Here is a 27939-nt window from a genome sequence, read left to right on the forward strand (position 1 = left end):
AATGCTGAGGGAGACAGACCCACAGACCAGTGAAAAGGATAAGAGCGGCCAGACCACGCAGCGGTGTTTTGGGGAAGGGGAGAGAAGCAGGTGGGAGAAAAAGAGAGCAGTTAAAGTTAATTCAGTCCAAGCAGTTTGGAGACAGTCAAATACATATTGGTAGGTAGTTATTGGGTATGACAAATGCTTTTTTAGGGGGAAATAAGAAAAATGGCTCAAGATCCTGATAGGTGATGATCTGAGGTGATTTAAAGCAAGTACAAATACTGACAAATACACAAATCAGTCATTTCTGACACTGTCAATTTTGAAAGCCCACCATTTTAATCCCACTTTAACGATCATTTTATCACATACACACACACCCGTTTATTAGAAATCACTCCCTTCTGAGCCCTTTTTGGCCTGTTGGCAGTGTTCTGAGTGTCTCACATTCACCAAGACGGGGGGCAGGATTTAATTTAAGCAGGGTCTCGGCCAGGCCTGCTTACCTTTTGCTACTTTTGCTCCCAGTTCCTATTCAGAATTCACAAATTCAATGAACTGAAAATTACTTTAATGAAACAACGATAATGAAGTAGAAATAATATATTGAGAAGAGAAACCTTAGGAGATTTAACAGGTCCTACGGAAGCACACGAGACACAGTCACCAGCCCGGGGAAAGCCTTACCCTTCTCTGGCACCTCGGGGCCTCTCCCCCGACTTCTGCCCATGCGGTCGGTCCTCAGCTCGCTCCGAGACTCACTTCGGGAATCGCTCCGCAGCTCCGTCCGGGAACCTTCTTCCCTCGGGTGGTTTCTGCCGTAGCTCCGGGACTCCTCCTGATACGCCTCCTCCTTCCGGTGCGCGTCCCGGCTCTCCCGGTCCCTGTAGTCGTGGGCGTCCCGAGCGGAGCGCGAATCTCTGGGGTCGCGGCTCTCCTTGGTCTCCCGGCCATAGTCTCTCGTCTCCCTGGAGTCCCTCGGGTCCCTCCGCTCCCGGGCGTCCCTGGGGTCCCTCCGCTCCCGAGCCTCCCGGAGCTCCCTGTCTTCTCTGTGGTCTCTGGAGGGGCCCTGGTCCTGCTCGTACTCCCGCTCTTCTCGCGTGTCCTTTTCTCTGTCCCTTTTGCCTCTAGTCTCTGTAATGCAATTGTGGAAATCAAACGTGATTCCTTTCACAAAATTTTGGGAAACTAAACAATATATTTAATGTGGAGCTTTTAAGATTTTATTACAACAGTAATTCATGTTCTTTGCTGAAAACAGAAGGAGAAAACAGTTTCACAAAAGAAAACTAAATCCATCCAAAAGCTCAAGTTCCAAAGGTAACTTCACTAACACTTAGATGACTGTTTTCGTTGGATAAACCCTAAGAAAGATCTTCCCCTGCCCCATTTGTCCCCACCTAAAAGACTGAAACAAGTCAGTCGGCCTCGTATCACTGCTGGCTCCCTTTTTAGGGACACTGGGAGACGCAAGGCCACAGGCCAGGTGGGCCCACAGAGGACCCCGCGAGTGCAGCCAAGCGCTCAGGCGGCCTACGGGTGGGGGCTGGCCGGCAAACAGGTGCCGTTCTTCTCTTCTCTTGCGCCACTGAATGGAATCACACTCGCGTCTTTAAAGCTGCCTCTACTTGAAGCATTGTGTAAGATTTCACAGAGAAATAAATTAGCGGTTTCAGTTATAAGAGAGCTGGAATGAATCTCGCGGATCTTTTAATCCTGACTTGTCGCTGTATAGATGAAGAAATAGAGGCCCGGAACTTAAATGGCTTAGTTAACCCTGTACACCTCATGGGAATTTGCAAATATTAAAACTAGTCTTTAGATGTGTCTACAATAGACAGAGACTGACTACAACACAAACCCGATATGGATCAAAGAATCAGCAAGAGAACCCCAAGGAACAAACGCTGCCTTCTCACAAGCCAGGTCCTTTGTAAGCGGCTCTGGCGCCCTGTCCTGCCCCAGACCGGGGCCAGGCTAGGCCCTGCAGCAGCTTTGTGTCTGGGATGCCACCCGCTCGCCTCCTTCCCCCTGTCTTCCCCGTGGCTGGGTCCGCAGGCTCGTCCAAGCGCCCACACACCTAGTCCCCACGAGTCCTCTGGATCCTCACAGCAGTGCCACGCTTGCCCCGCGCAGTCCTTTGTCCCAATGCCTGCGCCCTTAAATGTCACTAAGGACAGAAGCACTAGGCAAGGATTTGATATGTTTCTATCCCTTCTTGTGAATACCTATTACTTCTAATCCTCCTCCAATACCAACTGTGCCTAAAAATATGTTCACTTAATACTTTTTTCATGATGCCCCATCTGTCTTTGCAAATATACCTAACTACTGCATTTTGTTCTTTACCTACCTCCCCATTCTTCCACTAAAATTATTTTTATTTCAGGAAATGCCATCCAAGTAGAGAGGAACAGATATCTCTTGTACGGAAGGCTAAAGAAATGCCCCCTCAGAAGAACCTAAACACACACAGATTCTTCCTACAGCACAAGCCTCCCTTTCCACTAAAGCGGCAGCCCTAACCACACTCGGCTGCATGTCTTCCTCTTCACTGGTGGGCTTCAGGATTAGGTTTCGCAATAATGAAGCTTTTATTCAGTAAGTAGTCACTAAACAAATACTGTATTCCTGGCCAACTCTACTTGCTAAATATCTTCTTAAAATTAATAGTTACAAGAGAATTTTTCCATCTTCCCAATGCTCCATAAATACTGATGTGCTGATCTGGTTCCAAAACCATGTACATAGAGATAATTCTGTAAAACAGGTGCTCTCTCTAGTCCCTCCCCAAGCCTCCATCACTCCCTTGGATAAAAATCTTTAACTATTGCTTGCACTGTCAACAGGAAAGAATAGTAACTAAGTTCAACATGTTTCCTGGGAAACTGCTACACTTCCACTCACAGACAGGCTCTCAAAATGCACATTAAACAGAAACGCGGCAAGGAAGCCAGTGCTCCTGAGCAGTCATTACGTCCGAAAACTCACCCTGCAGAGGGCGGAGGAAAAACCTGCCCTGGTCCACGCGCAAGGACGAGAGGCTGAGCTGCGCACAGGGACTCGGCACAGCAGGGAGGAGGCCCTGCTGCCGGGCTGCAACGGCCCCTCAGCGTGCAGGGGCGGGCACGGCGAGTCCCGAGTCAACGCCTTCTCCAGCTGCACCCGGAGGACCCGGCCTCGGTGCACAGCGACCCCCTGGACACCCCAGCTCTCGCCTCTTCGCCAAATGCGTCTGACGCCCTCCGACCCTGCCCTCTGCTTTGCTGCTTCTCCTCCCTTCACCGTTTCTTTTTTTCAAAGGACTGACTAAGCAATCAGAAGGACGCACTCAGAATAAAATGGCCAAGAATTTCTAGAACTTGAGTACGAAAGTGAAACACCTTAAAGGAAACATCAGCTTAGCAAACACATCAGTGTCTGCTTACATGCACAGGGTCCGGCAGGAGTAGCGCCCACGCGTGCGGCTGGGCAGGGTACGTCAATGTCTCGCATGAAAGGGACAGCAATTTGAACATTTCATCCGAAATATCATATGGTGGCTTGAGTGTGATGTGGTATGCTACAGAACTGCACACTCATGGTTTTGTAGTAAGACTTTCATATGATAAAAAGGGGCGTTACTTGTGCCAGGCCCTGTGTTTGAACAGCTTACATCCCCACGTCATTAAGCAGCCCAAGACCTGTCCTCTGTGTTACAGAAGACTTAATGCAACAGTTCTGTCTGCCCCAATTGTAACAGTAAGTCTGAATGTCCGAGTTTTAAATTTAAAAACAATCTACTTAAACAACTGAAAAAGCAAGTGAAGCGGCACCAGGGCACGCAGGGCATACCCTCCCTCCGCTCATGGCGCCGGTCGTGGGGCTGCGAGGCCCGCTCGTGCTCGTGCCTGCCCTTCTCGCGGGCAGGCGAGCGGTGGCGCGCGGGGCTCGGCTTCCTCGGCGGGGAGGACAGGGAGCGCGAAGCCGTGTAGGGCGAGGCGGAGCGCCGCAGGGGCGGGCTCAGCGCCCGCGGGTAGGCCGGCGAGGGGGTCCGCTTGCGCCGCGGGGAGAGTGAGTGTCTCTGCACGGAGGAGCCGGACTGGGAGGAGGACGAGTGGTGCCGCGAGGACACGGGCGAGCGGTGCTGTCCTGAGGGGGAGGCCGACCTGCAAGGCAAAGCACACGGTCAGGGCCTCATCTCCGGTAGCTGCGAACCTTTTTCCAAAACAAAAGCCAGATGTGAAAGTTAAAGCTGAGGCGTGAGTAATTCCTCCCTCTGAACTGCCTTAAATGAGCGACTGACTCTCAGCTTATGACTCCCAGCCGCAGCTGAACACCAGAACCACCGGGAGCCTGTAAAAGGCTGGACGCGGAGGAAGTAACTCCCGACACTCAGTCGAGCAGAAAACGTGGGGACTGGGAAGAGCCAACGCTCCCGGGTGCCTCCAGTGTGCAGCGCTGTCTGGCCATGAGTCCTTACTTCAAACAACCGATTCCAAATCTGCTACTATGTAAGTACCGCTTAGGGAAAAAAGTGCAAATATTAGAAAAACTAATTTTAGGGTTACATTTGATGAACTATTAGTTTATGTAAAAACCTGCAAAGGGAAAGTCATGTGTAACTGTTACTATGTTGTAATTTATTACTGAAGTAGAAAGATATAGCGTATACTTACTGAGCACTTGGCTCATTTTTTAAAGCTCTCTCATTTAATCCTCACCTCAACCCTGTGAAGCAACATCATGCATATTTTGCAACTAAATAGAATAAACAGAGGCTCAGAGAAAACAAGTAACTTATTCAGGACCTCGCATCAAATAACTGGCAGAGCCAAGAAACAAGTGCCTGTGAACTCAAGGCGTGTGCACTGTTACCCTGTAACTCGGAAAGAAAAGAGACTCAGAGCTCTGAAGAGTTCAATTTTCTTGAGGAAATATTATTTCTTTATTTACAAAAAAATTTGAAAACGAATATTAAAAAACTAACAAGGATAACACATCCCTACCAAATCTGCAAGCATTCCACGGACCTTGTGAACCAGAAAGGTCAATCGACACACTACACCCCTGTCCGTAACGGCACGGCTCGCGGCAGCCCAGGGGCCGAGGCCACCCACACGTCCATCGACAGGTAACGGCATCAACCACCGCGGTCAGTGCAGACGACAAAACACCCCTCAGCGTTCAGAGGGAAGGCGACCCTGGCCCGCACTCTGCCATGGATGACCCTGAAGATGCTGCGCCAAGGGCAACAAGCCAGCCACAGAAAGACAGCACGGTTCTATTTACAGGAGGTGTCTAACGTGCTCAGATTCTGGTCGCTAGGGGCTGAGGCGCTGGGCGCAGGGGAGAGCAAAAGGGAGTTGTTTATTGAGTCTGCAGTTTCAGATTTGCAAGATGAAAAAGTTCTGGAGATATGTTTCATGACAATGCAAATATTCTTAACACTACTGACCGAACTATACCCTTAAAAATGAAGATTGGGAATTTTGGTTTCTTAATCACAATAAAAAATTTTAAGTTAATGTTTATTGAATTATCCACAAGTCAATATGGGAACTATTAAATATACATATGTAATTTAATAACACTGAAAACATCCATTACAGTTATGCCTAAAAGCTTCTGAAAAGTATTTTAGATCCCGCAAAAGTAAGACTGTTAAAAAACACAGAACCCTCCTTACTCACCTGGGCTTGTCTCTTTTTTCCCTTTGTCTTTCAAAATCCCGCCCTCTGTCCTTTCCATCTCTTGGTTTTTCTTCTATCCTGTCTTTTACTTTATACTTTTCTTTATATTTTTTCCCCAGAGCAATATCTTCCTGCACAGGAGGTGGTGGACTAGGAGTGCGAGGTCCTTTTTTCTTACTTTGGTTGCTTTTCGAATTCCTGAAGGTAACACAGAGCTATCATTAGAGATCCAAATATTTTGGAAGGTCTAATGGATATATATTTTTTCATTTTAACAAAGCACATTTTAAAAATGGTAGCATTCCTTTCAATAATTTGCCTTTGATTATTTTGTATACTAGTAATCAATATCTAGAAAACAGAGAAATGAGCAAATGATTTACTTGTTACTTATTTCACTAACACTACTTAATAAACAATTTACAGGGTAGGAAGAGATTCTTTCAGGAAAGGAAGTAATATAAAATAAAAAATGCAGAAACTAAATTTCAGCACTTTAAATAATGTTACCTAAGTGGGAGACTTCCATCTCTCCTTTTGCTTTCCAATATCCTAAGTATGTTTCCAAATTTGGTCATAATCTTTTTAAGCAACACTAATTTTACTAATTCAAAGTTTGGCAATCTCATTATTGTACTCTTTTCAGCTTAAAAAAGTGTTTTTCTTCCACAATACCTTTGTTTACAGGTTGCTTATATTTTCATCAACTGCTCTTATCATGCCAATGCACTATTCTCTCAAACTGTACTCAATTATAAATTATTTAAATTTGTCTGTTTTCTGCAACGCTTGAGTATGCAGTCTGGTGCCGCGTTTTTAATGAGCCTCTTTCTGTTCATACGTCTGCTAAGTTTTCACTAGCCACTCATTTCACTACCGGTTGATTTTTACAAACGTCGACCTGACCCTGAATTCCAGAACTTACTGTCTGTGACCTTCAGTTCTCTAATCCCAAGTTTCCTTCACTATAAAAAGGTACAGGATAGTAACTTCCTCAAATTGCTGATAAAATTTAAAAAAAGATAACAATACAAAAGCAACCAACTTATGGTGGCCATTCAGAAAATTTGGTTCCTTACTCCTTTATCCCTATTTCTTATTATAATGGATAGGGTTAACCACCTAACAGGTCAGAAATTACTAAATGATATCCAAATTTATTTTTCATCTTTTTCTTCTGCCAAGAATCAGATGACTCAAATATTCTGCGCTTCTAAATATTTTTCCTCTTAAAAGACAAAAACTAATCAATAGTTGGTATCTGTAGCAAAAATTTTAAAGACTATTTTGAAGATAAAAGAGAGGAATTCTCACCACAACTGTATTTTCATATTACTGCCTGTGACAGAGACTAGCAAGGTGTTCACTAAGCTGTTGTCCTGCGCACAATGTTTAGCCATCCTGTCCAGCCTTTTCTTGAAATCAGGTATGACCACATGACCGAGTGTTGCCCAAAGAAATGTCAGCAGAAGTAAGATTTATTACTTCCAGGCCTAACAAACGGAAGACTCTCATGCCCCCAGTGACTAAATAAATTTAATACTCCAATTAATTTTTTTCTTTGCAGATTCCATTTTTTGGTGTCCTCAAAAAACCTAAAAAGGTGGAGTCAGAGTCCGAAAGGGCTGAGGTCGCTGAATCTCCATGTATGGCAGAGCCACCTGCTCCTCAGAAACTCCCCCTTTCACTTGGGTAAGAAATAAACTCCTGTGTGCTAAACTCACATGTTGGAATTAAAACTACTGTAAAAACAAGGATTACCCCAATACGCTCGCTAAGGTACAGGATCTCCTCACTTTACCATAAAAAGTACACGCAGTTGGAAAATACAATTTTGTTATGTATACAGTGTTTTCAAGTGCCTTCCAGCTGCATGAAGTTGAGATCTTTTGACATTTTTTAAGTCAGCTGATTGCTCTTTAGAGGCAGGAGCCCACTTCCTCTTTGTGGCACACAGCGCCATCATACGCTCCTATCATTTTTAGATCCCCTCTCTCTCTCCTTGAAACTACTTCTTTTAAAGAGCTCTTGACACACTTCACGCATCTTTACACAAAGGGTCATGAAGAGAAGAACCTTCCTTAACGAAAACCGAGAGAGAACGCGGACGGCCAGGACAGGCAGCGCTGGCCAGCCCTGCACTGCACGGCGCCTCCGGGCCAACGCTGAGCGCCCATCCAGCTGCGTCTCTCCGCAGGGGGTGGGGGGACCCAGCTCTCAGGCTGCAGGGTGAGGGGTGTTGGGTCGTAGTTCTCTCTGCCTCCTCAGTACAGTAACCATGTAAGACTAGGACCAAAGAGTCTGTTCACCTGATTGTCACCTCAGGTGACTTTGGGGCACCGGTTTCAACCTTCCATTGAATTTTAAATGAAATTCTAACCTTTGCTTGTGGCTTAATATGTCTTCAAACAGTTTATAGTATAACTGAGAAATGAAGCTAAGAAACTACAGAGCTGGTATCAGAAATGGTATAGGCAATTCAATGTTTTTTTGTACCTAAAATTTACTGTTTCCCAGATCCTTCTGTTTCTTTTATTAAATTAATGGTGCACTTAAAGTCACCAACATTGTAGAATATAGGAAATAGCATAGTTCAATCAATGGGGGTCATTACTCAAGCTAAATATTCAACAAAAGTTAGTGACCTACAATAAAGCAGTTAAGAGAAAACTACATGAAAAAGAGGAGGATGAAACTAACCCTACATCTAAATAGTTACCAAAACTGTCTATGAAGAGATTCAATTTCAAAGATTTTATAAACAGAAAGAATAGAACAATGAAAAGAGAGTATCTGTGGTATACTGTTTTTTGGGGGGAAATGAATAGAATTGAGGGAAAGTTAGTAACTGGTCAGCCAGGTGGATACAGAGCAAGTGGGGGTGAATCGCTCGCTCTGCTGTTCCGCTTCTCCCACGTCCCTTGCAATGTTCACTCAATCACAGAGCAGAGAGGATCAAGGCAACTTTACAGAGCGACTTACTAAAATGCAAAGCTCCGCAAAGCAGGTGCTGTGGGGAGACAGAACAAGGAGCCATCAAGGTTCTAGTCTACAAGGCACCTAAATTTAGTAGAGGCTGTAAAACTAGCACGCCACAGCGAAAATGTAGTGCAAACAACTAATATTAAGAGGTGGTATAAATAAAATCTGATATACATAAATTATGTTTAGTAAGGAGAAATTAGAAAACAGAGACAAAATTTGAGCTAGACATTAAAGAATGAAATATGGAAGAGTAGAAAAGAAGATTGGATAAAAATATGGCTAAAAAATCAAAGTCTGTCATTCTAAAAAATCTGAATTTTACTTAACAGAACAGAAATTCACTGAGTTTTTCAATGATAAAATAAACAAACTGGAATAGTTCTCTGAAGATTTCTTTTACAACATCTGTAAAATATAGGAGCTGGGGTATCTGTGTGAAAAGTGGACACTAAATGATGTTAATATGACAGTAAGATGATATGATAATCTAGGCAAAATGGAACTGGAGTCTGAGACAGGGTTAAAGCCTCTAGAAACTAGAAGGAAGGAATCAAGTACGAATTTCATTATGCGTGCAGACGGACAAGGTTTGCCAACTGGTCAAAAGCTGGGAAGAGGTTTTTTCTTAAATAAAATTACTGTCTGTACTTTAACTAAAATGTAAAATAGTAGAGTGACATTAAATGAAAAAGTGTCTCCTGCCTTATTCTCACTCCCTCAATGTAATAATATTTAAATATTTCTGTTTTTATCTCCTCCACTGGCTACTACAATAAAGCTAAATAATATATTATTACTGCTATGTATGCACTATAAAGAATATAATCTCTTGGTCATACAAAGAGACAATTATACATAATGAATTAAGGTCATTATGTGTAATTTCTAATAGCTAAAAATTAGTAACAACTTAAATGTTCAACAAAGTAAATAAATATATAGTATAAATACTAAAAAACTAAGGCTACATCTATCAATACAGATAAATGTAAAAAGTGTTAAGTGAAAAAGCTGCAGAGGGTTATAATACATCTGTATTAAGATTAAACAGATGAAAAATACTACTACATATTGCAAAATAATACACATTATGACAGGATGAAGACACATGCACAAGTATCACAAAAACCAAACTGAAGAGGGAAAAACAGGAAGTATATCTGGTATGTTTCATTTCTTAAAAAATAAAAAGCTCTGCAGTATGTGTAGATGTGAAAGACTCTTTTATTGCTATTTTCTTTTATCTGAAGCATGTCAGTTTTTCTAAAAGAAAAACAGCTCACACCAAGGCCTGAAAGCATTAAAAGCACCCCCGGTAGCCTCCTTCCGCCCTCGAGCACCCCTTCAGAGCAAGCTGCTTCCTCGCGGCACTGCGTGCCACCCAACTGACCTCTGCGGGTCCGGCAGCGGGGAGGACACTGCGGCTGCCTTCTTGTCCTTCTTGCTGGAGGAAGAGGACGATTTAGGGCTCGACTTTCGCTTTGGAGATTTGCTAGACTTCCTCAGAGAAGGCGATGGAGATAACTTGGATCTAACCACTTCTGGTGAGACCTTCCAAGAAAATTCAGCAGGTCAATTCAGAAACTTCTATCATGGTTGGAATAACCAGGCAACAAAGCATGTGTTTTTACATCACACCGAAATTTAGAGGATGAACTATTAAGTGCTATTATGAAAGCCATGTATTGATGGCATTCTGACCTCTGAACCTGTGCTTTTCTCCCTAAGACTAATACCAATAAAACTAAAGTTAAGAAATTTTAAGATCTCCTAAGAAAATTCACAAATTATATTCAAATAAATGATCTCCCTCTCTTTAGAAATGAATCAACTATTCTAGAAATAGCACAGGCCTAAACAACAGACGTGTGTCTAATCATATCCCATTTTACATTAGCCTGTCCCTCCAGCCAACAGAACCTCAGTGTGTTCACCTTTTCAGCAGGAACAAGATTTCCTATTTAGCTAATAAAATAATAATGACAAATGATTAACATATATGAAGTGGACTGATATGCAGCAAGTTGACCAATATAAATCAATATCCTAATACAATTTAAGATGTACCAAGTAGCTAATGAGTTCTGTTAAATATCCATGTTGATGTCAATTAATTAACATATATTTGAACAAATAACACACCTCCTTTTTAATAATAATTTCTTCTCTCTTCTCCATGTTTTCTTGTTCCAGCTTCATTAATTCCCTCTGTATCTTCTGACGCTTCATTTCCAATGACAACTCATGAACATAATCATAATTAATATCTCCATTGTCAGAATCTTTAAAATAAAAATCCCATTACTTGTCAGAAGGTATCATAATTATCTATATCAAAAACTACAGAATCTCTTCAACTAATTTTTATATAAATTAAAATGGAAGAGTTTTTTATTAGATTAACATACTTCTAAAAGATAAAATAAATATATAGCGTCTCTATAAAGGATTAAAATCAACATGGCTGATTTATGAAAAGCCAAGTATTTTTAAGGTTCCCAGGGTCTGGGAGTAATTTTGGATAGTTGGTCGCTGGGTTTTGGTTAGCAAATGGGATTTTTAAAAGACAAAATTAAAACACTCAGAAACAAATTCTAAGCATTAAAGATACCAAAAGGTGCACAATTTTCAAATCTTGCCAGTTTCAATCAAGAGAAAACATAAATAGCCATGTGAACACTCTGCAAGGGAAGCCACTACAAAAGATATTTATACACCTTTTCAAACACCGGAATAAATAAAAGGTTCTTGTAACAAAATCACTTCAGTATTTTTTAGATGACTGTCTAGAATAAAGTGTTGGCAATCAACAGCTAGGGGAGAGAAGGCCTGCACAACAAGAGAGAAAAACCAGAGGGACAGCCAAGGGGGAAGGACTTGGAGGAGAAAGAGGCCCTCGTACGTGTCGCGTGCAGCAGAAAGGTTACAGAAGACAGACGAGGACTATCCGTGTATTGAGCCTGGAGGAAGCTTTTAGGGGCCTTGGAGAACAGTTTAGGGAAGACACGGGTCAGAAGACTGAATAAGTACAAGGGGAAAAACAGAGACAGGAGGGTACACAACTCGTTGAAGAGTTTGGTTGCAAAGTGGGGACAAGCAGGGTGATGGGTATAAGGAACGTGGGAGAAGAAAAATGTCAAGGCAGATGTTCAATACGTAAAGACTGCAAAGGGGGAAGGCCGTCAGAGGCAGAATACAGGGACTATCACCTGGTACAGCAGAGGGAGGCCTCTTACACAGAGCGAAAGGGAATGAGGAAGTTTAGGTGTAGACAAAACAACTAGTCTGCAGGGGCGCAGGGGCGGCAAGCGAGGGAGCTCGTGGATGACAAGTCCTGTCCCCTCCGAGGGTAAACAGCAAGCAGCCAAACGAGGGATTAGAGATTTGGGAGGTTTTGAATTAGCTACTATGGAAATATGGAGAAAACGGACTTAGGCTTTTCTGAACCTTTTTAAATTTCCAACAATAAGCATACAATATTGAAACAGAAACATTTTTATTTTTAAAGATATGAGGTTTCCAATATCTTTCAGAATTTTATCCAAAAATAATTAAAAAGAAAAGAATGTTGAATATGTTAAGGGTTAATCCTTTATTATTTAGGAAAAGTTAGCTATCCAATCTTGACAGTAAAAGTTTGTAATACGTTATTTCAGTATATTAACTAATTAATCAACCACAATGGAACATTATAGCTCCATTCACAACTATTTTGTAAGAGGTATTAGACTGGCTTATGAGATCTCAATGAACTACTCACAGGTAAGTTTTCTATTTGTTCTTAGAGGCCACTGTTTAGCAGATAACGCTGTCCAAAGATGGAATGAATTTCCTTAAAAAGTACTGATGTTCAAATTACTGGAGAGGCAGTGAGGGTATAATTCAAGTACTAGTCTATGTAAGTTCCCAGAGACTGTTCCTAATTATAGGAGTAACTATTTTAGGCTTGCAGGCTCTTTGCTGTCACAAGTAATCAACTCATCCATGGTAGTTCTAAAGCAGCCACAGAAAAATATGTCACCCAATGCATGCTGCTGTATTCCAAATAAAGCTTTATTTGCAAAAAGAGTCAGCTGACCCACAAGCTGTAATTTTGGTCTTACTGCTGAGAAGTTGCTTATATTCTTAAACTCTTTAGTTACATCATTTGTAATTAGTGCAGCAAAGCTACTGAATGAATGAGGTAATTATACGAATTATATTAAAATGCTCAGCACACCCAACACATTCCACAAACGTGTCCCCTTTCTCTATATTTGGTAGTGTGAGGCTAGCATGCTCATGGTGTGGAAAATAAATGCTTATTTGTTAAGACAATGACTCAAAGATGATTTTGCTAATTTTTCATAAACAAACTCAAAGTCTCAATTACCGAATTTGGATCTCTTTTGAAAGATGAAAGTCAACAATTCCCCAGAAATAATTTTCCGAGGTCTTTAAAAATTTTAAATCTTTTAATACTATGAAAAAATACATAACTTCAGATTGAATCTTTTAACTCTGATATTGAGAAAAAGGAAAGTTACAAGCGTAATAAAATTCTCAGGGACTGTGACGCTGCACAAGGCAGCCACAGAAGAGAAAGGGGGAGGAGGCTGAACAGCCCGCTCTGCCCCGCTCTGTCCCCGCGGGTGCGCTCTGCCTGACGCCTCAGTGAGACAACCCTACACCCACAGGCAGGTCACACTCGACAAGGGTTTTGAGGCCCTTTTCAAACAGTCTGCAACACAAATAATCAGCGAACTGACTACAGAAACAAAGGCTTTTGAAACTCACCATCTCTATTCGTTTCCCATTCTACATTTTCCTCCTCACTCTCTGGAGTTCTCTCCTTGGTGATTTTTATGTCTTCCTTTTCCCTATGTCTCCCCCTTGAAGATTCTTTCTAAAAAGTACATACATATATGCAAATTACTAAGTATTTTTTAATTATATGAGATAGCTATGATAATAGAAAGTATTTCTAACTTCATCTTTGTTTCGTTAGGAATCAGGTCTGTAAATAATCACTGACCTACTAAGCAGAGGAAATGACAAGTCCTAGTGTAGCACCACAATAAAAGACATTATATGATATTTATTTTACTAAAGAACAAAGATGCAGTAAATGTAAGGAGTAATTAAGATTTTGAAATACACATTGCAAATCTAATGCTTTAATAACCATTTGATAGTACATTGCGTACTAGCATCTCTGTGTGTGTGTGAAAAATCACAGGGTAAAAGACTGTTTAAAATAGATAAAATACAGAAGGATTTGTGACTTTAACAAGTTACTAAAAAAGGGATACACCAATCAGGGTACTTGCTGACCTAAGACTTGCTATACATCACAACGTAACAGCACTTTCCCACACACCTAAAGATAAATCCAAACTCTTTTCATAATTTTGCAAATGCTTTCAAAAAAGAGGCTTTCCCTATTTTGATGAAACCAAATGATCATCAACTGATGAATGAATAAACAAAATGTGAATACTATTTGGCAAAAACAAGGAATAAATACAGATACATCCTATAATCTTTCATGAACCTTGAAAACACTATGCTGAGTGAAAGGAGCTAGTCACAAACCCCCGCCCCCCATACTGCAGGGCTGCACATGTAGGAACTGTCTGAAATAGGCAAACCTACAGTGACAGTAAGTGGAACAGCGGTCGCCGAGGCCTCCTGGGCCGTCGGACGGACATGGGGGTGGATGCTAACGGGCACGGAGTTCCTTCTGGAAGTGATGCAATGCTCCGGAACTGACTGTGGTGATGGTCCCCTGACTGTGAATATGTGAAAAATCACCAGTGTACACTTTAAAAGGGCAAATTGTACGGTATGTGAATTATGTCTCAACAAATCTGTTACAATAAATTTCTTGGGGAAAAAAATGTCTCTGGAAAAGACTTCCATTCCTGACGAACACCTGTTTTCTTTTATTCAATAAACTTTATCACAAATTGTGCTTCTCTTTCGGCTCAACTGTCAGGAAATTCTTCACTAAATTTTGCTGTCACGTGTGCCTTTACCTAAGTTTCCTAGTCCAGTTTCTGTCACCGTCGGGCTCTGCTTCCCCTGTTTTAATATGTAAGTGTTCCACTTTAAGCCACGCCAATCATTCTGGAAGTGGGCAGGGTAGAATGGCTGGCTGCACTCTGAAGATCTGACGACATGTGTAGCGACTCCTGACGCCCACCAACGTCAAGAAACCCCAAGAAGTTCAGCTGGAGCCCTGCCAATGAATTCCCTTCGTCTTAACCTCCTCCAAGAAGTGAACCAACCAGAGAATTACATGTTTTGCCGGAGGACTTTTCCCCTGAGAATTACATTCTCTGCACATAGCATCATTCTGCATGTTACACACTCACCATACATGTCCTTAGCACACAAGATAGTATTTAAAGCAAACGTAAATGACAGGTCCCTACTGCAACGTAACTGCGCGTGGGGAGCCCACTCCTACCCGGACAGGGGAGGAGGACTCCTCCGCGTTGCGCTTCTGGGGCTCGGAGTCCACATCCTGGCGCTTGTTCTTCATTCTTTCTCTCAGGTCCCCTGTGGGTCTTTCTGGGGACCTTTAAAACAAAAGCAAACAAAATCCGAAACAAAAGAGCAAAAATCTTACTTATGTATTATTTTATAAGAATATATTTACAGAACTAACCTCACGAAATCTCCACATAGTTCTGTTAACTGTTCACGGCTCAGTGAATTTTGGGGAAGGGTCGGCACGGAACACGCATAAAGGACCCAGAGACAAAGCCAAACGGGGCGGGGGATGGGGAGGGAGGTGGGGGCGGGTGGGGCGGGGGAAAGTGGTAGTAGGAAGAAAGAAAAATAAATAAATTTTAAGAAAATTCTGTCTTAAGCATATTTTAATATATAATTGGGGAGGGGGGAAGCAAGCCACAAATATATTATAAAAAAGATCTATTGTCAAAACAAGTAAATATTGACCAAGTTAATTTTAAAGAGACCATTTTATTCATCTTGAATTTAACAACGAAAAAGATCTTGTCGATCTTTGATAAGACTGCCAGCAAAATAGAAAATCTGACCAAATGCATGGTTGCATTTCAGATTTTTATAGTAGATATTCTGTAAAAGCCATCTTCTGATTGTATATAAACAATTCGGAGTTCTCAATTTACCTTCTGTAATTGCTGCTATAACCTTTACCCCGAGGTGAAAGGCCATGTACGAATCTGCACGTGTTTCCATAGAGGCAGTTGCCAGTCTTCAACCAGTTACGGCACTGTGTCTGAGAGAGAGAGTACCATGTAAATTTCATATTCATTCATACTTATTTCTGGACAAAAGATGCTAGTGGAACAAAATTGTAACAAATGCTATCAAAATGCCAGCTAACCTGAGACATGCATTACTCCCCCAATAATAAAAACATCAGAGCAAAGAAAAGAAAAGCCCATAAACCCTCTTCTCTGTCACCCTTCCCAGTCCTCTTCATGAACGGCCACTTCCTCAATGGCCAGCCGGCGGTGCTACGCAGACCAGCTCCGGGGCAGGCCTGCAGAAGCACCCGCCCGCTCCCGCCCGCCAGCAGCCCCTCACCTCGGCCGCGCTCCCCGTGCTGGGCCCCAGCCTCTCAAACACGCTGGGTCTTCGGGACGTGCTTTCGGATATGGTCTTCGTGTTTTCCACTGTGACTTTTCTTCTAATTTTTGACATTTTGTACTACTTTAACCAAAAAAAGAAAGAGGCAAAACTGTGAAATTCTTCAATTTGAAATTACTCAGCCCATAACTTACTAGTAGATAAAACTGGAGAAAGCACTGCAAAAATTACAGGGGATTGTTTTCAGGATTAAAAAAAAAATAGGAGAGGTCATAGCTGAACAGAAGTTATCTTCTAAGACACACTTTATTAGTCAATTTATAACTCTGAATCTGTTGGCTAGAATTTTACCTCTTCTGCAGAGGAAATAAATAAGATTCTGCTCACACGGCCAAGTTTTCTTAGTACATTCAACCTCGGAAAACACACTGTAAAATAATTAGTTTCTAACTTCCTTATGCAGGTCATTTCAAGACTTAGTAACTATCGTTTAAGGAAAAGTTGCACTATCATTCTCCATCAATTGGTTAACTAGAAAATAAAGCATGTCAAAAAATGCAAAAATAAAATCAGGTGAGAGTTTTATTAATAGAAGTTATGTCTTAGACAATTTAAGTGACATTAGTTATGTTCTAAAAATCAGCTTGGGAAGAAAAATGAAGACTAAATTTTTTTTTTGTCTCACAGTAGTCAAGAAAAACAGTAATCAAGGATATTTATTTTCCAATAATTAAAAAAACCCACTCAATTATGATAAGATGACTTTCTTTCAAAACAGAACAGGCTACATAACTAGAACAAGTGAAGGTGTTCTATAATCTATACTACACTCACATAAAAGTCAAAGGCACTAAAAGTAATAAACCACGTATTTTACCACTGCTAGTAACAAGACAAATCATAAAAATATTTTACAGAAGCAAATAAAACATTAAAATGAAAACCATAATAAAAAACTATCCAAATATGTAGTTAGGTAATTCAACTGAAAATGAAAAGATCAGAAAAATAGTTGTATGATATACAATTTAGAACGCAATGCTCAATTCTGGACCAAAAATAGCCTAAAAAGACTACTACTATAGAAACTGCCTAAGAGAAAGAAAAAAGAACTGAACAATATTACACTTTATACAATGTAAATATTAGTTGAAATCTTATTAGAGGTCAAAATTAGTTACTAGAATAAACAATGGCAGCTAAAAAAGTAAGAGTGCCATGCGGTAGAGTCGGTCTCTATAAAGTTCACAAACGTTCTTTTAATGTCTTCAAAGTAAAGTCACATCACTTGAAAGAAAGTTAAATCACAGTAGTGCCAAATCAAAACTAAAAAAACAAATATTAACAATGTTTGGTTCAGTGAAATATTTCTTTTCAGGCCACATTTTAAAAGGACTGAAAGAATAAGGACAGTGTTTGACAAATGAACCAAGAGGAAAGTATGAAATTATACAATATGGTCATTTTAAATGGGAAAAACTTAATACAATATTTCACATAGAATATAATCATGATTTTAATAGCAATTAATTGTTAGTGATTCCAAATTAGAAAATAACTTTAAATTTTTAATTTTTAAAAAATTGTGTAGAATGTCATGTAAATGAAGAAGAATTTGCTGCAACAGCAAGTATCAACTGTTCTCCGAGGAAGAAACTTTCCAGTGAACCCTACATACTGGGATAGTATTATAAGATAACCTTTGATTTAACTTTTCTTGGGCTCATTCTCAGCCCAAATGTGATTTTACAAAGGAAAAGCTGGTAAAATTTCACATGTCTATCTGATTTACTGACCATAAATAACTAAAAGCCATTATTAAGTGGAGATGTGAGAAAGATGTGGAAAAGGTAGAGCTTCGATGAACTGAGAACACCACCATTTTATAATTTATACCTGAGCAGAATCCGATAAGTAAAAACAAATTTTCCAAGTTTCATCATGTTACTACAAATACTAATATGTAGATTACACTGTAATGCCCAGTCACTAATTTTAAAAGCATACATTACTAAACTTAAAGTCAAGTGAGCTTTAAAGTTCCTTATCAGCTATCACTAGTTACCTGGGACTTGGAAAACAGACCCTATCTCACCACGTTGCCTCAAAGAAGACTAACCCTAACCTTTCATTTTTTCCTCTCCACTATCACCTGAAACGGTCATTCTGTCCTCAGAACACCTGTTCCCAACCTGCCCTCACTCCCGCACAGCCTCAGGCACACCCATCAGTGGCGGTGCTCCCCACGGCCGGGGCAACAAGCTCTCCATTATTCCTCCAGGACCACTGGGTCTCCGGCACCTCCCTTCTGGTTTTTCCGAGGCTCCTGGCACCCGCTCTGGCTTCCTGCTCTGCGACCTGCTGCTCGGACCAGCGCTCCCCTCCCCTGACCTGCCGCTGCAAAGCAGTCCTCAGGCTTCTCTCCAATCTCAGACCCTATCGTGAGCCTTGAGGATGTCAGAGGGTTTGGACTCACGGGGCCATGTACCCCTGGCCTTGTATTCCTGCCACGAAAAGGGCTCCTTCACACAGAGACAAAGTTGCCTTCACAAGTGACAGACATAAGGAGCTGTTCAAGGTTCACCTACACAGTGCTGATCCCAGGAATTTTACTTCTAGCGATCGTTACCTCTACAGCAGTGAAGCAGAGGGATGTTCTCTTCTAGTCTTCAGAGTCCAACAGTGTCAGCCCTCGCCCGAGAAGGGCGATCAGTTCGAGTGCCAGATCTAGGTTCCAGAAAGACCTTTAAAAACAGGGGATTCTTCTGATCGTCTATTTCTCTAGGAACTTCCATCAGTAATCAATAATAACAAGTTATCTAATTATCATTACTGAAACATTCATGATTTTGCACAGATAAAAGGCTTTTGCTTGCAAAGAATACATAATACAATATTTTAAATCCTACTTGTCTAAGCATATACACATAACCTAAAATACACGAGGAGAGCATTTACTCACATACAGTAATAAATTAATTAATATAAAACTGTGTTACCAACCAATGTGACTTACTTCAAATTTTCAACCTAAAAATTTGGGCCACAAAGGAAGATAAATAATACCACAGAATAAAATGCAAATTTGACTGGGGGGGGCACTTTTCAATTTATATCTAAACAGGCTTCAATAAGGAGTAAATGCTTCAGAGTCCGTGAGAGAAGTTAGAAACAATAAAATAAAATAGCAACGTCAACGTTACGGCCCCCTCTAGCCCAGACACCTTGACGCTGCCCCTCCAGCTCCGAGTTCTCCTCCGCGCAGCAGTGGCCACCGCACTGACTGCCGTCACCGGGCCCCTCCCCCAGCACCGGCCTCATCAAAGCCAGGGCGACCCTCCTGCGAATCTACTGAGTTCTCTTCCTATTTCTCCGCTCCATTTTCAGGGTTAATAAAGACCAGAAGTTATGACAGTTTTTCAACTGAAAAGGAAAAGTAGGGGACAAACTTTGAATCATTAAGCAGACCAAAAGAGGGTCTTAACAAATGGAAGCTTTTTGGAAGCAGACCAAAAAACTTACAAATATCACAATGTTTGTCATTCATACTATAAATATGAGAAAAATATATACAGAGACCTCTTTTTAAATAATTATTTCTGGAGCCTAATTACTGAGATCTTGTCAATAAAACACATATCAGTTCTAGGATGCTCACTTCAACCCTTAACGACATCCTTTTGAGGTCTCACCTTCCCGTAGTAACAAAACGCAAGCGTTATAATCTGATGAGCAGCAGCATGTCAGTAAACTGTCAAATAATCAAGCAATGAAAACTACGTAAATATACTCACTAACTGATAGTAGAATAAATTCCTATCCACTAAAGTTCTAAAATAAAAGGGCTATGTTAAAAATGTGATCCCTTCCTATTTATATTTTGTATTTTTGACAGAAAAAGTTTATTTGCTGCACAGTCTAGGGGGGATTTTTTTAAAAAGAACTTTCTAAAACAATCTTGTAGATTGCTTATCTGTATTAGATAAACTAAAACAATTGCAAACTGAATTCTGAACAGAGCGGACAAAACTAACCTGACTCCACAGGTATGAACAAGGTAACACTGTAGCACTGTGCAGAAAAAATAATTTGTTGAGAAGACTATGCACAGAGAAAAATTCCATGCTGGCAACTTCTATGAAGAGAAGCAAACAGAACTGCAACTACCCTCCCTGCCACAAAAAGGAATAAAAGACACTTTATGTATCAACACCTGTTAATGTTTCAACTGCTACTAAATATCTGCTGAAACAGTTCCAACTCTACAGGACAAGGAGAGCAGGGTATCGGGGCATGGGGAGACTGCCATGCACTGAAAACCAATTCTTCAAATAAATATGTCCAGCAACTTCGCTTTCTATATGTAAATGCCAATACATATGATAATACAAAGTAACACAGATAACTTGTACAGCAGTTAAAACAACATCCACCTGTTGGATTTTAGTTTTAATTTACAGATATGGAAAGTGGATGAATTTGCATCCTTAAAAGAGCCAATCAATGTTCACTTCAAATCAATAATTAGGAAACCAGTAAAGGCATGTGTTTGGTAAAGCGGGATTCTACCAGATCCACCGTCTTCTTTTCACCTTGCAACCATTTTTACTGACACAAATTGCTCCCTTCCTGCATCAGCACTCTCAGTCTCTTGCTGAACTGTCATGTAACAATCTAAATATCTCATTAAGAAATTGTAAATTATTTGAAAATCTATAGGTTACGTGCACAAAACTCTCCAAAATACTTTCGCTTTGGTCCTAAAGCCAGTCCTTTCAAACACCACAGAAGGAGACTTCCGCTAACCACGCGTGGACTGCACTGCATAAGCGCATCTGTATTCACTGCCGCGGGATCGCGGACTTTGAAAACTTCAGGTGTGAAGATCTTTTCCAAACGTTCTGAACTGTTTCTTCAAAAAACCAACCAACCAAACAAACAAACCAACTCTGAAGAGACTGCACCCGCCCATCATTTTCAGAGTAGTCCAACTTACCTGAAAACGTCGCAAAATAACCGCAAGGCCTGACACCGCTAGTGATCCGCAGACAAGATCCTACCAGTATCACTCAACTAATACCGACCCTGAATAATTTTCTAGCCGCGGAAATCATGTTGCCGTCCATCAGATCGGGCCAAACCGCAGACCCCCCTCTTCTCAGTCCACCTTCCCGGTTTCTGATACAAAGTTGCCAGAACTCTCTACCTAGGAAACGTTCAGACTGTCCAGTAGCTCTCCTCAACTCCGGGGGCCGGTCTTTAAATTACCAAGGCCAGGAAATAGATAAGAACAAAGACAACCAAAAGTAAGATACACTACTTCCCCTAATAGGTCTGGAACGCGTCAAGAGGGGGGAGCCTCCACCTCTAAACCCACAGTCCCGCAGCCCTTCATTGCACGCAAACGCCAATCCCGCGCAAGGGTCCCCAAGCCCACCTGCAGCCGTCAGGATTCGGCCTTCCTTCGGAATCCACCCGTCCCCTTAGACAACCTCGCCAGAGCAAGAACGAGGGCAAGACACGACACCTGAGCACGGGGAGCTACTGCAGAGTTTGAAGCGTGTGATGCTCTCGGCGCTGGAAATCCCGGCGGGTCCCAAGCCGGGCAGAAGCCCAGCTCCGGGCGCCCCCCCTCCACACGCCCCGCCCCCGATACCCGCACCAAGTCACGCAATTCAAGCGTACCTCCTCCCCGAGCTCCCTCCGCAAGCACAGTCCCGAGCTGTCACCGCCGCCACCGCACCGAGGAGCCGGGGAGACGCCTCTCAGTCCCCGCGCCTGGCCCCGGGAGGACGACGCCACGGAGGAGGTGCGCGCGCGGCTCCCTAGAACCGGCCCTCGGCCGGCGAGGGGCCCCGGGGGCGGCTGAGCAGCGAAACTCGCCAGCCGCTTCGCCAGGATCAAACGAGGCTGGGATGAGGACAGAAAAACAACGAGGACAGCCTAGGGAGCGGGACGAGGCCACAAAAACACTGTCCGGCCGCGGAGAGAGTGGCCTCAAAATGCCGCCGGAAGTCGAGGCTTCGCCCGGGTCCTCTCTGCCCCTGGACAGCTTCCGGCCGCCAAATTAGTCGTCACACGCAGGCCCCGCCCCTTCGTGGACACGCCCTCCCGCGCACCGCCCCCGGGCGCGGTGGGAATCTACTCCGCTTTGTGAGAGGTCGCCGCAGACGGAGCCCGGGGCTGGAGCCTCCAAAGTTGCCAATTAAAAGTGCATTTAAGAGGAAGAGTTTCGTCCTTTTATTACACAATGCTTTAAAGGAAATGGCTGTTGTACATGCGGCGGACGCCACTGTGTTGTCGAAAGTTCATTGGTTCGCTCACCAGAGTTTAATGACGGGAGTCGTCTGTCCTGTGTTTGACACCCGTCCGCTTTCTGGGCCGTTGTCTGTGCCTGTGGAGCGAACGGACTGCGCGGTTGTGTTGTTAAAAGCACAAGCAGAAATTTATTGAAAATTTGGAGCAAAAATCTTTAATGCACTTGTGACAACCTTTCTTTTTGTTGTCTAGGGTCCAGTCATTGTGCGACGCACTAGTTATTAAAATTGTGGCGATGGCTAGTCAGACGTCTGAATCAAAGGAAAAAAAAATCAGTACCTGGCTTCTTACAAATTAAAAACAGGAAAAAAAAATGTGAATTTATTTATTACATTTATTTTGTGCTTTGACCAAACCAAGGAATAAGAAAACCTTTTATCAAAACTATTGATAAAACTTAAAGAAGAAACTGGTACAATGAGGTGGTCTTGTTGGTCTAATCAGTAAATTAACATGTGGGAGCAGAATGAAAAAATCCAGAGCATTAGGCATTCCTGATGACATGCCAAACTATTTTAGAGACAGCGGCAAGGGCTTCTGTGCAGGTGGGTTTGATAAATCGCTTCGGCAGCAAGAATCCGTATCGGCCTTTATCTCGAAGTTCGATTGTAAAGGAGTATTTAATGCCCAAGTCGTAGACCCAGTCATCTGGACCACCAGGAGCTAAGTCTGCAAGAGGAGGGAAATCAGTTACTCTTTGAAATACAGATGTTTCCTGTTAACTAACCAAAGGAGGTTTTTCCCCCAAAAATGAACATTGCTTTTCTGATTATTAAGTCAAATAAGCTTCTGGCTGAAAATAGAGGTTGGAGGAAAACAAGTTTAAGGAAGAAAGTTAAAAGTACCCATAACTTTACCAAGAAATGTTAATCCCTGTTAACATTTTAGTGCTTTTTTTCTTTATTTTTATTGTGGACACCGTTGCAGATGTTGGGATTTTTACCCGCCTGCCGCCACCCAGCCCCCGCCCCCCGCCCCCCGCCCCCCGCCCCCCCCCCCCCCGCCCATCACTACCCTGCTGTTGTCAGTGCTTCCCCCCCCACCTCAGTGCAGGCTTTACCCAAAAGAAATTTAACGATTTTAACTTAATTCTTAAAATTTTCTGTTAATTTTTTTCCTACATAAGTAAGATCATTCTATACAGTGTGTCTTGTACCATAATTTATCATGACCAGCTTTATGTATTGATGAGTTCAAATCAAATCATTTTTAACTAACTTACTACCTGGCACTGTAGAATTGGATATAAATTAAGTTAAATATTTACCTGGAGACGTTTAGAATTTTTTCTAATTTCTAAGTAATATAAACAGCTTTACAATGAACAACCATCCCTGTTTATACATCATTGCTTCTTTGTTTCTTTAGAATATTATTTCCGAGAAGTAGATTCCTAGCATAACGGTTATGCATTTTTTCCAGTTAAGCTACACGTTGCTAAATAGCCTTCAAAAGAATTGAACCAACTTATGCCTCCACTAGCAAGGTATGAATATGCCCACTTCTCCCTCCTACATTATCCATGGGAATTTTGCATTTCTGGCAGCTTTATGGGTAAAAAACAGCATCACTTTATGTTTCTTTGATTACCAGTGAATGGTTTTAATACATTTATTGCCCATGCTTATATATTTTTAATCAATTGTCTTCCTCATATTTCTACTTGATTCAACCTATAAATTGTTTACAAAAGCAACATCAGTGTTGTTAGCCCTGTGTAATATGGGGAGAATTTTTTCTTCCTATTTAGCTATTTAGCTTTCAACTTGGTTTATTACAGGGTTTTATATGAAAATATTTTATCTATTTGGAACTTACTTGGGAGAAAAAGGTGTTAGTAATCTGATTATTCTTTTCTAAGTAACTTATCAGGCTTCCCAACCCTACTAATTGAATGATCTAACATCCTTAACTGGTTAGAACTGCCTCCTTTATGAGATACTCTATCTCTTTATAGCGTTGTGTTTCTGTATTCACTATTCCCTCACCTTAATCCATCTCTCCCAGGCTCAGTTCCACACTATCTTAATTACTTCGTGTTTCTAAAGTGTTTTAATACCTGGTCAGGGCGAATTCTCTCTTATTAGTATTATTTTTCAGAATTCTACAAGCTCTTCTACCAAATTTATTCTTTCAAATGAAGTTCACAATCATTTAAGTGTTCATTGGCATTTATACACAAATTAATTTAGAACTGACCCATTTTTTTATATTGGTTTCCCACTCAAAAACATGACAGTTTTCTCCTTTTGTCTGTCTTTTTTAATGTACCCTAGTAAAATTTTCTAGGGTTTTAAATATATATTATATGGGTTTGTGTTTGTACACACATATATACTTTAACAATGAATCCATGTACGAGTATATTTAGTTCACAGTCAGCCATCTTACCCAAACTGTTCATTGTTACTAATATTTTTTGGTTAATTTCCTCCTGTTTTCCAGGTAGACAACCATACAATATGCAAAGTGATCTTTTTGCTTCTAATATTTATACGATCCAAAGGCGTTCACTGAAACACTGTAATATTGAAAAATGTCCACCAATAGTGGATTCGTTATTTATTTATTCAGCAAATATGTCTGACAACCAATATCAATATTTGCAATGTGTTCATCTAGCCATTTGCCTATGCTACACACACACACACACACACACACACACACGCATCCTGAATGAAGGACTGTGTGGAGACAGACTGATTCCACCCCAACAGGAAGTAGCTCTCTGAGTCCCCCAGCCCCGAGGCACGATGGTCCATGTTTTGGGGAACAACAGGAGAGAAGAGGACAGGAGTCAGGAAAGCACTGAATTGTGAAAGGAAGCTGTGGCGTTTTTCTGTGACACAGCAGGACCCTGAGTCGCTAAAGGCAGCAATGGATCAGGGACACCGAGAGACAGAGACACCCTGTGGACCAATGTGGCCTCCGTTTGTCCTGAGACAAGGTGGGGATGTTGTGGAGGAAGAGGAAACGTCTGGTTCTGGACTTTCTACTAGCAGGGCACCTGGTGCTCAAGCAGTTTATTGACAATAATACGAATGTGATTATTCATATGGATGTATTTTTCTAACCTTGTCGATCATACCTCTTAAAGGAAACGCTGGGACTTTGAATCTATTGTCTCTAGGCCTTTACACATGCCACTCCCTCTCCTTGATTTCCCCCTCACTTTTGTTTGGCAGCCACTTAGCGGGTAGGTCTCCCAGACAAGTCACCTCCAGAGGGAGACCTTCCCAGGCCACCTTGGCTAAGGAGCCTCTCTCTCTCCTGCAGTCATTCTCAAATCCATAAGCCTATTTTGTTTTCTTCACTTATCATTGGAATTATACTGTATTTTACCATGTAATTGTTTACATCAGAGATGGAAAGCTTTTCTGAAAAGGACCAGATAGTAAATAGAGGGTCCAGCACAAATAATGCCCCCTTTTTATTATAAACTCTTCTACTACAAAATCATAAGCATGTCATCCTGTAACATAACAATATCACACTCAAGCATGCCATAGACATTTTAGATGTAACGTTCACGTTAAAGCTATAAATTATCACACTCATATTATTACCCTACCAACCACAGTCGAGCAGGCATTACTTCTGCGGGACCCTGTATTTTAGGCTTTGTGGTTCACAGAGTCTGTGTCACAACTACTCACCTGTACAGTCATGAAACTGTCATAGACAATACACACATGAACGAGTGTGGCTGTGTTCAGAGACAGCTTTATTCAGGAACACTGAAATTTGAATATCATATCATTTTCAAAGGTCACAACATCTTCCTCTTCTTTTGATTTTTCCAGCCATTTAAAGAAACAGAACACCACCCTTAGCCCTCAGGCCGTCCATAAAGACGCAGGGGGCTGGGTATGGCCTGCGGGGTCGTCATTTGCTGATACGCGGTTGCCTGTTTATTTTCTGTTACCTTCTCTCACCTCCCCCTCCAGCTTCAGAAGAGCAAAATCATTGTCTGTTATCCCACTGTGCATACAAAGGAGCCCCTCAATAAAGAGCTTTTAGTAGAAATTAATTTAGAATATTTGTTAAGTGTTTGCCGCACACATACTCCCATCACTGTGATACAAACCAAAGACATGCAGCTGCAGTGGGCTATGTGCTATACTCCTGGACTCAGGCTGTCACTAAAAAACAACTAACATAACGGTGTTCCCTAGATGCATGTAGTGTTCAACCTGGTGCCCCTGAGCATCTTAGCCTTTTGACTTTTTTTTTTTTAAAGATTTTACTTATTTATCTATAGACAGAGGGGAAAAGAGAGAGAAAGAGAGGGAGAGAAACATCAATGTGTGGTTGCCTCTCATGCACCCCCTACAGGGAGGCCTGGCCTGCAACCCAGACCTGTGCCCGGACTGGGAATCGAACTGGTGACCCTTTTTTTTGCAGGCCGGTGCTCAATCCACTGAGCCACACCAGCCAGGGAGCCTTTTGACCTTTTATGACCTCTTCTGCTTCACTCAACTAGTGTGATGCCAATTCTATAATCTCTATAGCAATGAGCGTACTTTCTTAAATGTCATTCTGGCTTCTTTTTTAAAAAATATCCCCTTGCTATAGCTTGTTCAATGCTGTCATAGCCGTGATGCTTCCATTTGTCATTGTTATCATCTGATTGTCTTACACATGACCCTGTTTAAAGATTTCATTGAGAAGAATTAAAGTCACACAGAAACACGGAATGCACAGATTATGTTAGTACCTCACAGTTCTCCAAGATCATGAGAAGAAATAACTTACATAATGTCCTGGCTGGTGTGGCTCAGTGGACTGAGTGCCGGCCTGGGAACCAAAGGGTCGCCAATTCCATTCCCGGCAGGGCACAGGCCTGGGTTGCGGGCCAGGTCCCCAGTATTGGGGTGCACGAGAGGCAACCACACATTGATGTTTCTCTCCCTCTCTTTCTCCCTCCCGTCCTTTCTCTCTAAAAACAAATAAATAAAATCTTTGAAGAAAGTAAGAAGTACTCACATAAGCTGTCCGAGCCGCTGCCGTACGTGTACTGGGCTCCCCCCCTGGTGTTCTCAATAGCCTGGACCGCTTCGCTGGCCACTAGAGACTGAAATCAGCAGAAGAGGGAAGTACACTTAAGGGAAAGCTTTCAAACAGGGCGGGGAGAACTTTCTAAACAAAAACCAATCATAGATTAATTGACCCAAACTCTAATATATGAAGAAATATAGAGCAGGAGGGTGGTTGCCAGGAGCTGGGGGTGGGGGAAGGTTGGAGAAAAGGGGAGATGTTGGTCAAAGGATCCAAATCTCAAGTTAGAAGGCAAGTCAGTCCTGGGGACCTAACGTGCTGCCTGGTGACTAGAGTTAACAGTTTGAATTATATACTTGAAAGTTGCTTACAGGGTAGAGCTTACCTGTTCTCACCGCAACCAGAAAAAAAAGTAATT

The 27939-nt window shown here is 41.9% G+C and overlaps 2 protein-coding genes across 7 annotated transcripts in view; both read right to left on the reverse strand.

Annotated features, from left to right (window-relative positions):
- The window catches only part of ZC3H13 (zinc finger CCCH-type containing 13), a 47779-nt gene extending 25540 nt beyond the window's left edge, over positions 1-22239 (reverse strand). For 5 of the 6 annotated variants that reach the window (XM_054586523.1, XM_054586522.1, XM_054586520.1 and 2 more), the window contains exons 1-10: positions 18835-19004; positions 16203-16328; positions 15782-15891; positions 15094-15205; positions 13419-13527; positions 10785-10924; positions 10033-10193; positions 5658-5855; positions 3820-4133; positions 673-1119 (exon numbers count right to left, since the gene is read on the reverse strand). In XM_054586523.1, coding sequence (XP_054442498.1) covers positions 673-1119; positions 3820-4133; positions 5658-5855; positions 10033-10193; positions 10785-10924; positions 13419-13527; positions 15094-15205; positions 15782-15891; positions 16203-16319 — 1708 coding nt within the window. In that variant the 5' untranslated portion in view covers positions 16320-16328; positions 18835-19004. Of the gene's footprint in view, positions 1-672; positions 1120-3819; positions 4134-5657; positions 5856-10032; positions 10194-10784; positions 10925-13418; positions 13528-15093; positions 15206-15781; positions 15892-16202; positions 16329-18834; positions 19005-21890 lie in introns of those variants that run through there. The other variant, XM_054586518.1, reaches the window with a different exon arrangement.
- A 600-nt stretch (positions 22240-22839) lies between these two features.
- Positions 22840-27939, reverse strand: part of CPB2 (carboxypeptidase B2) — a 31030-nt gene continuing 25930 nt past the window's right edge. The window contains exons 10-11 of the mRNA XM_054586528.1: positions 27510-27597; positions 22840-23192 (exon numbers count right to left, since the gene is read on the reverse strand). Coding sequence (XP_054442503.1) covers positions 23008-23192; positions 27510-27597 — 273 coding nt within the window. The 3' untranslated portion in view covers positions 22840-23007. The remainder of the gene's footprint in view (positions 23193-27509; positions 27598-27939) is intronic.

This window comes from Pteronotus mesoamericanus, unplaced genomic scaffold (assembly GCF_021234165.1).
Source record: "Pteronotus mesoamericanus isolate MK-2021 breed Mesoamerican mustached bat unplaced genomic scaffold, CSHL_Meso_final contig_94, whole genome shotgun sequence".
In the NCBI taxonomy this organism is placed as follows: domain Eukaryota; kingdom Metazoa; phylum Chordata; class Mammalia; order Chiroptera; family Mormoopidae; genus Pteronotus; species Pteronotus mesoamericanus.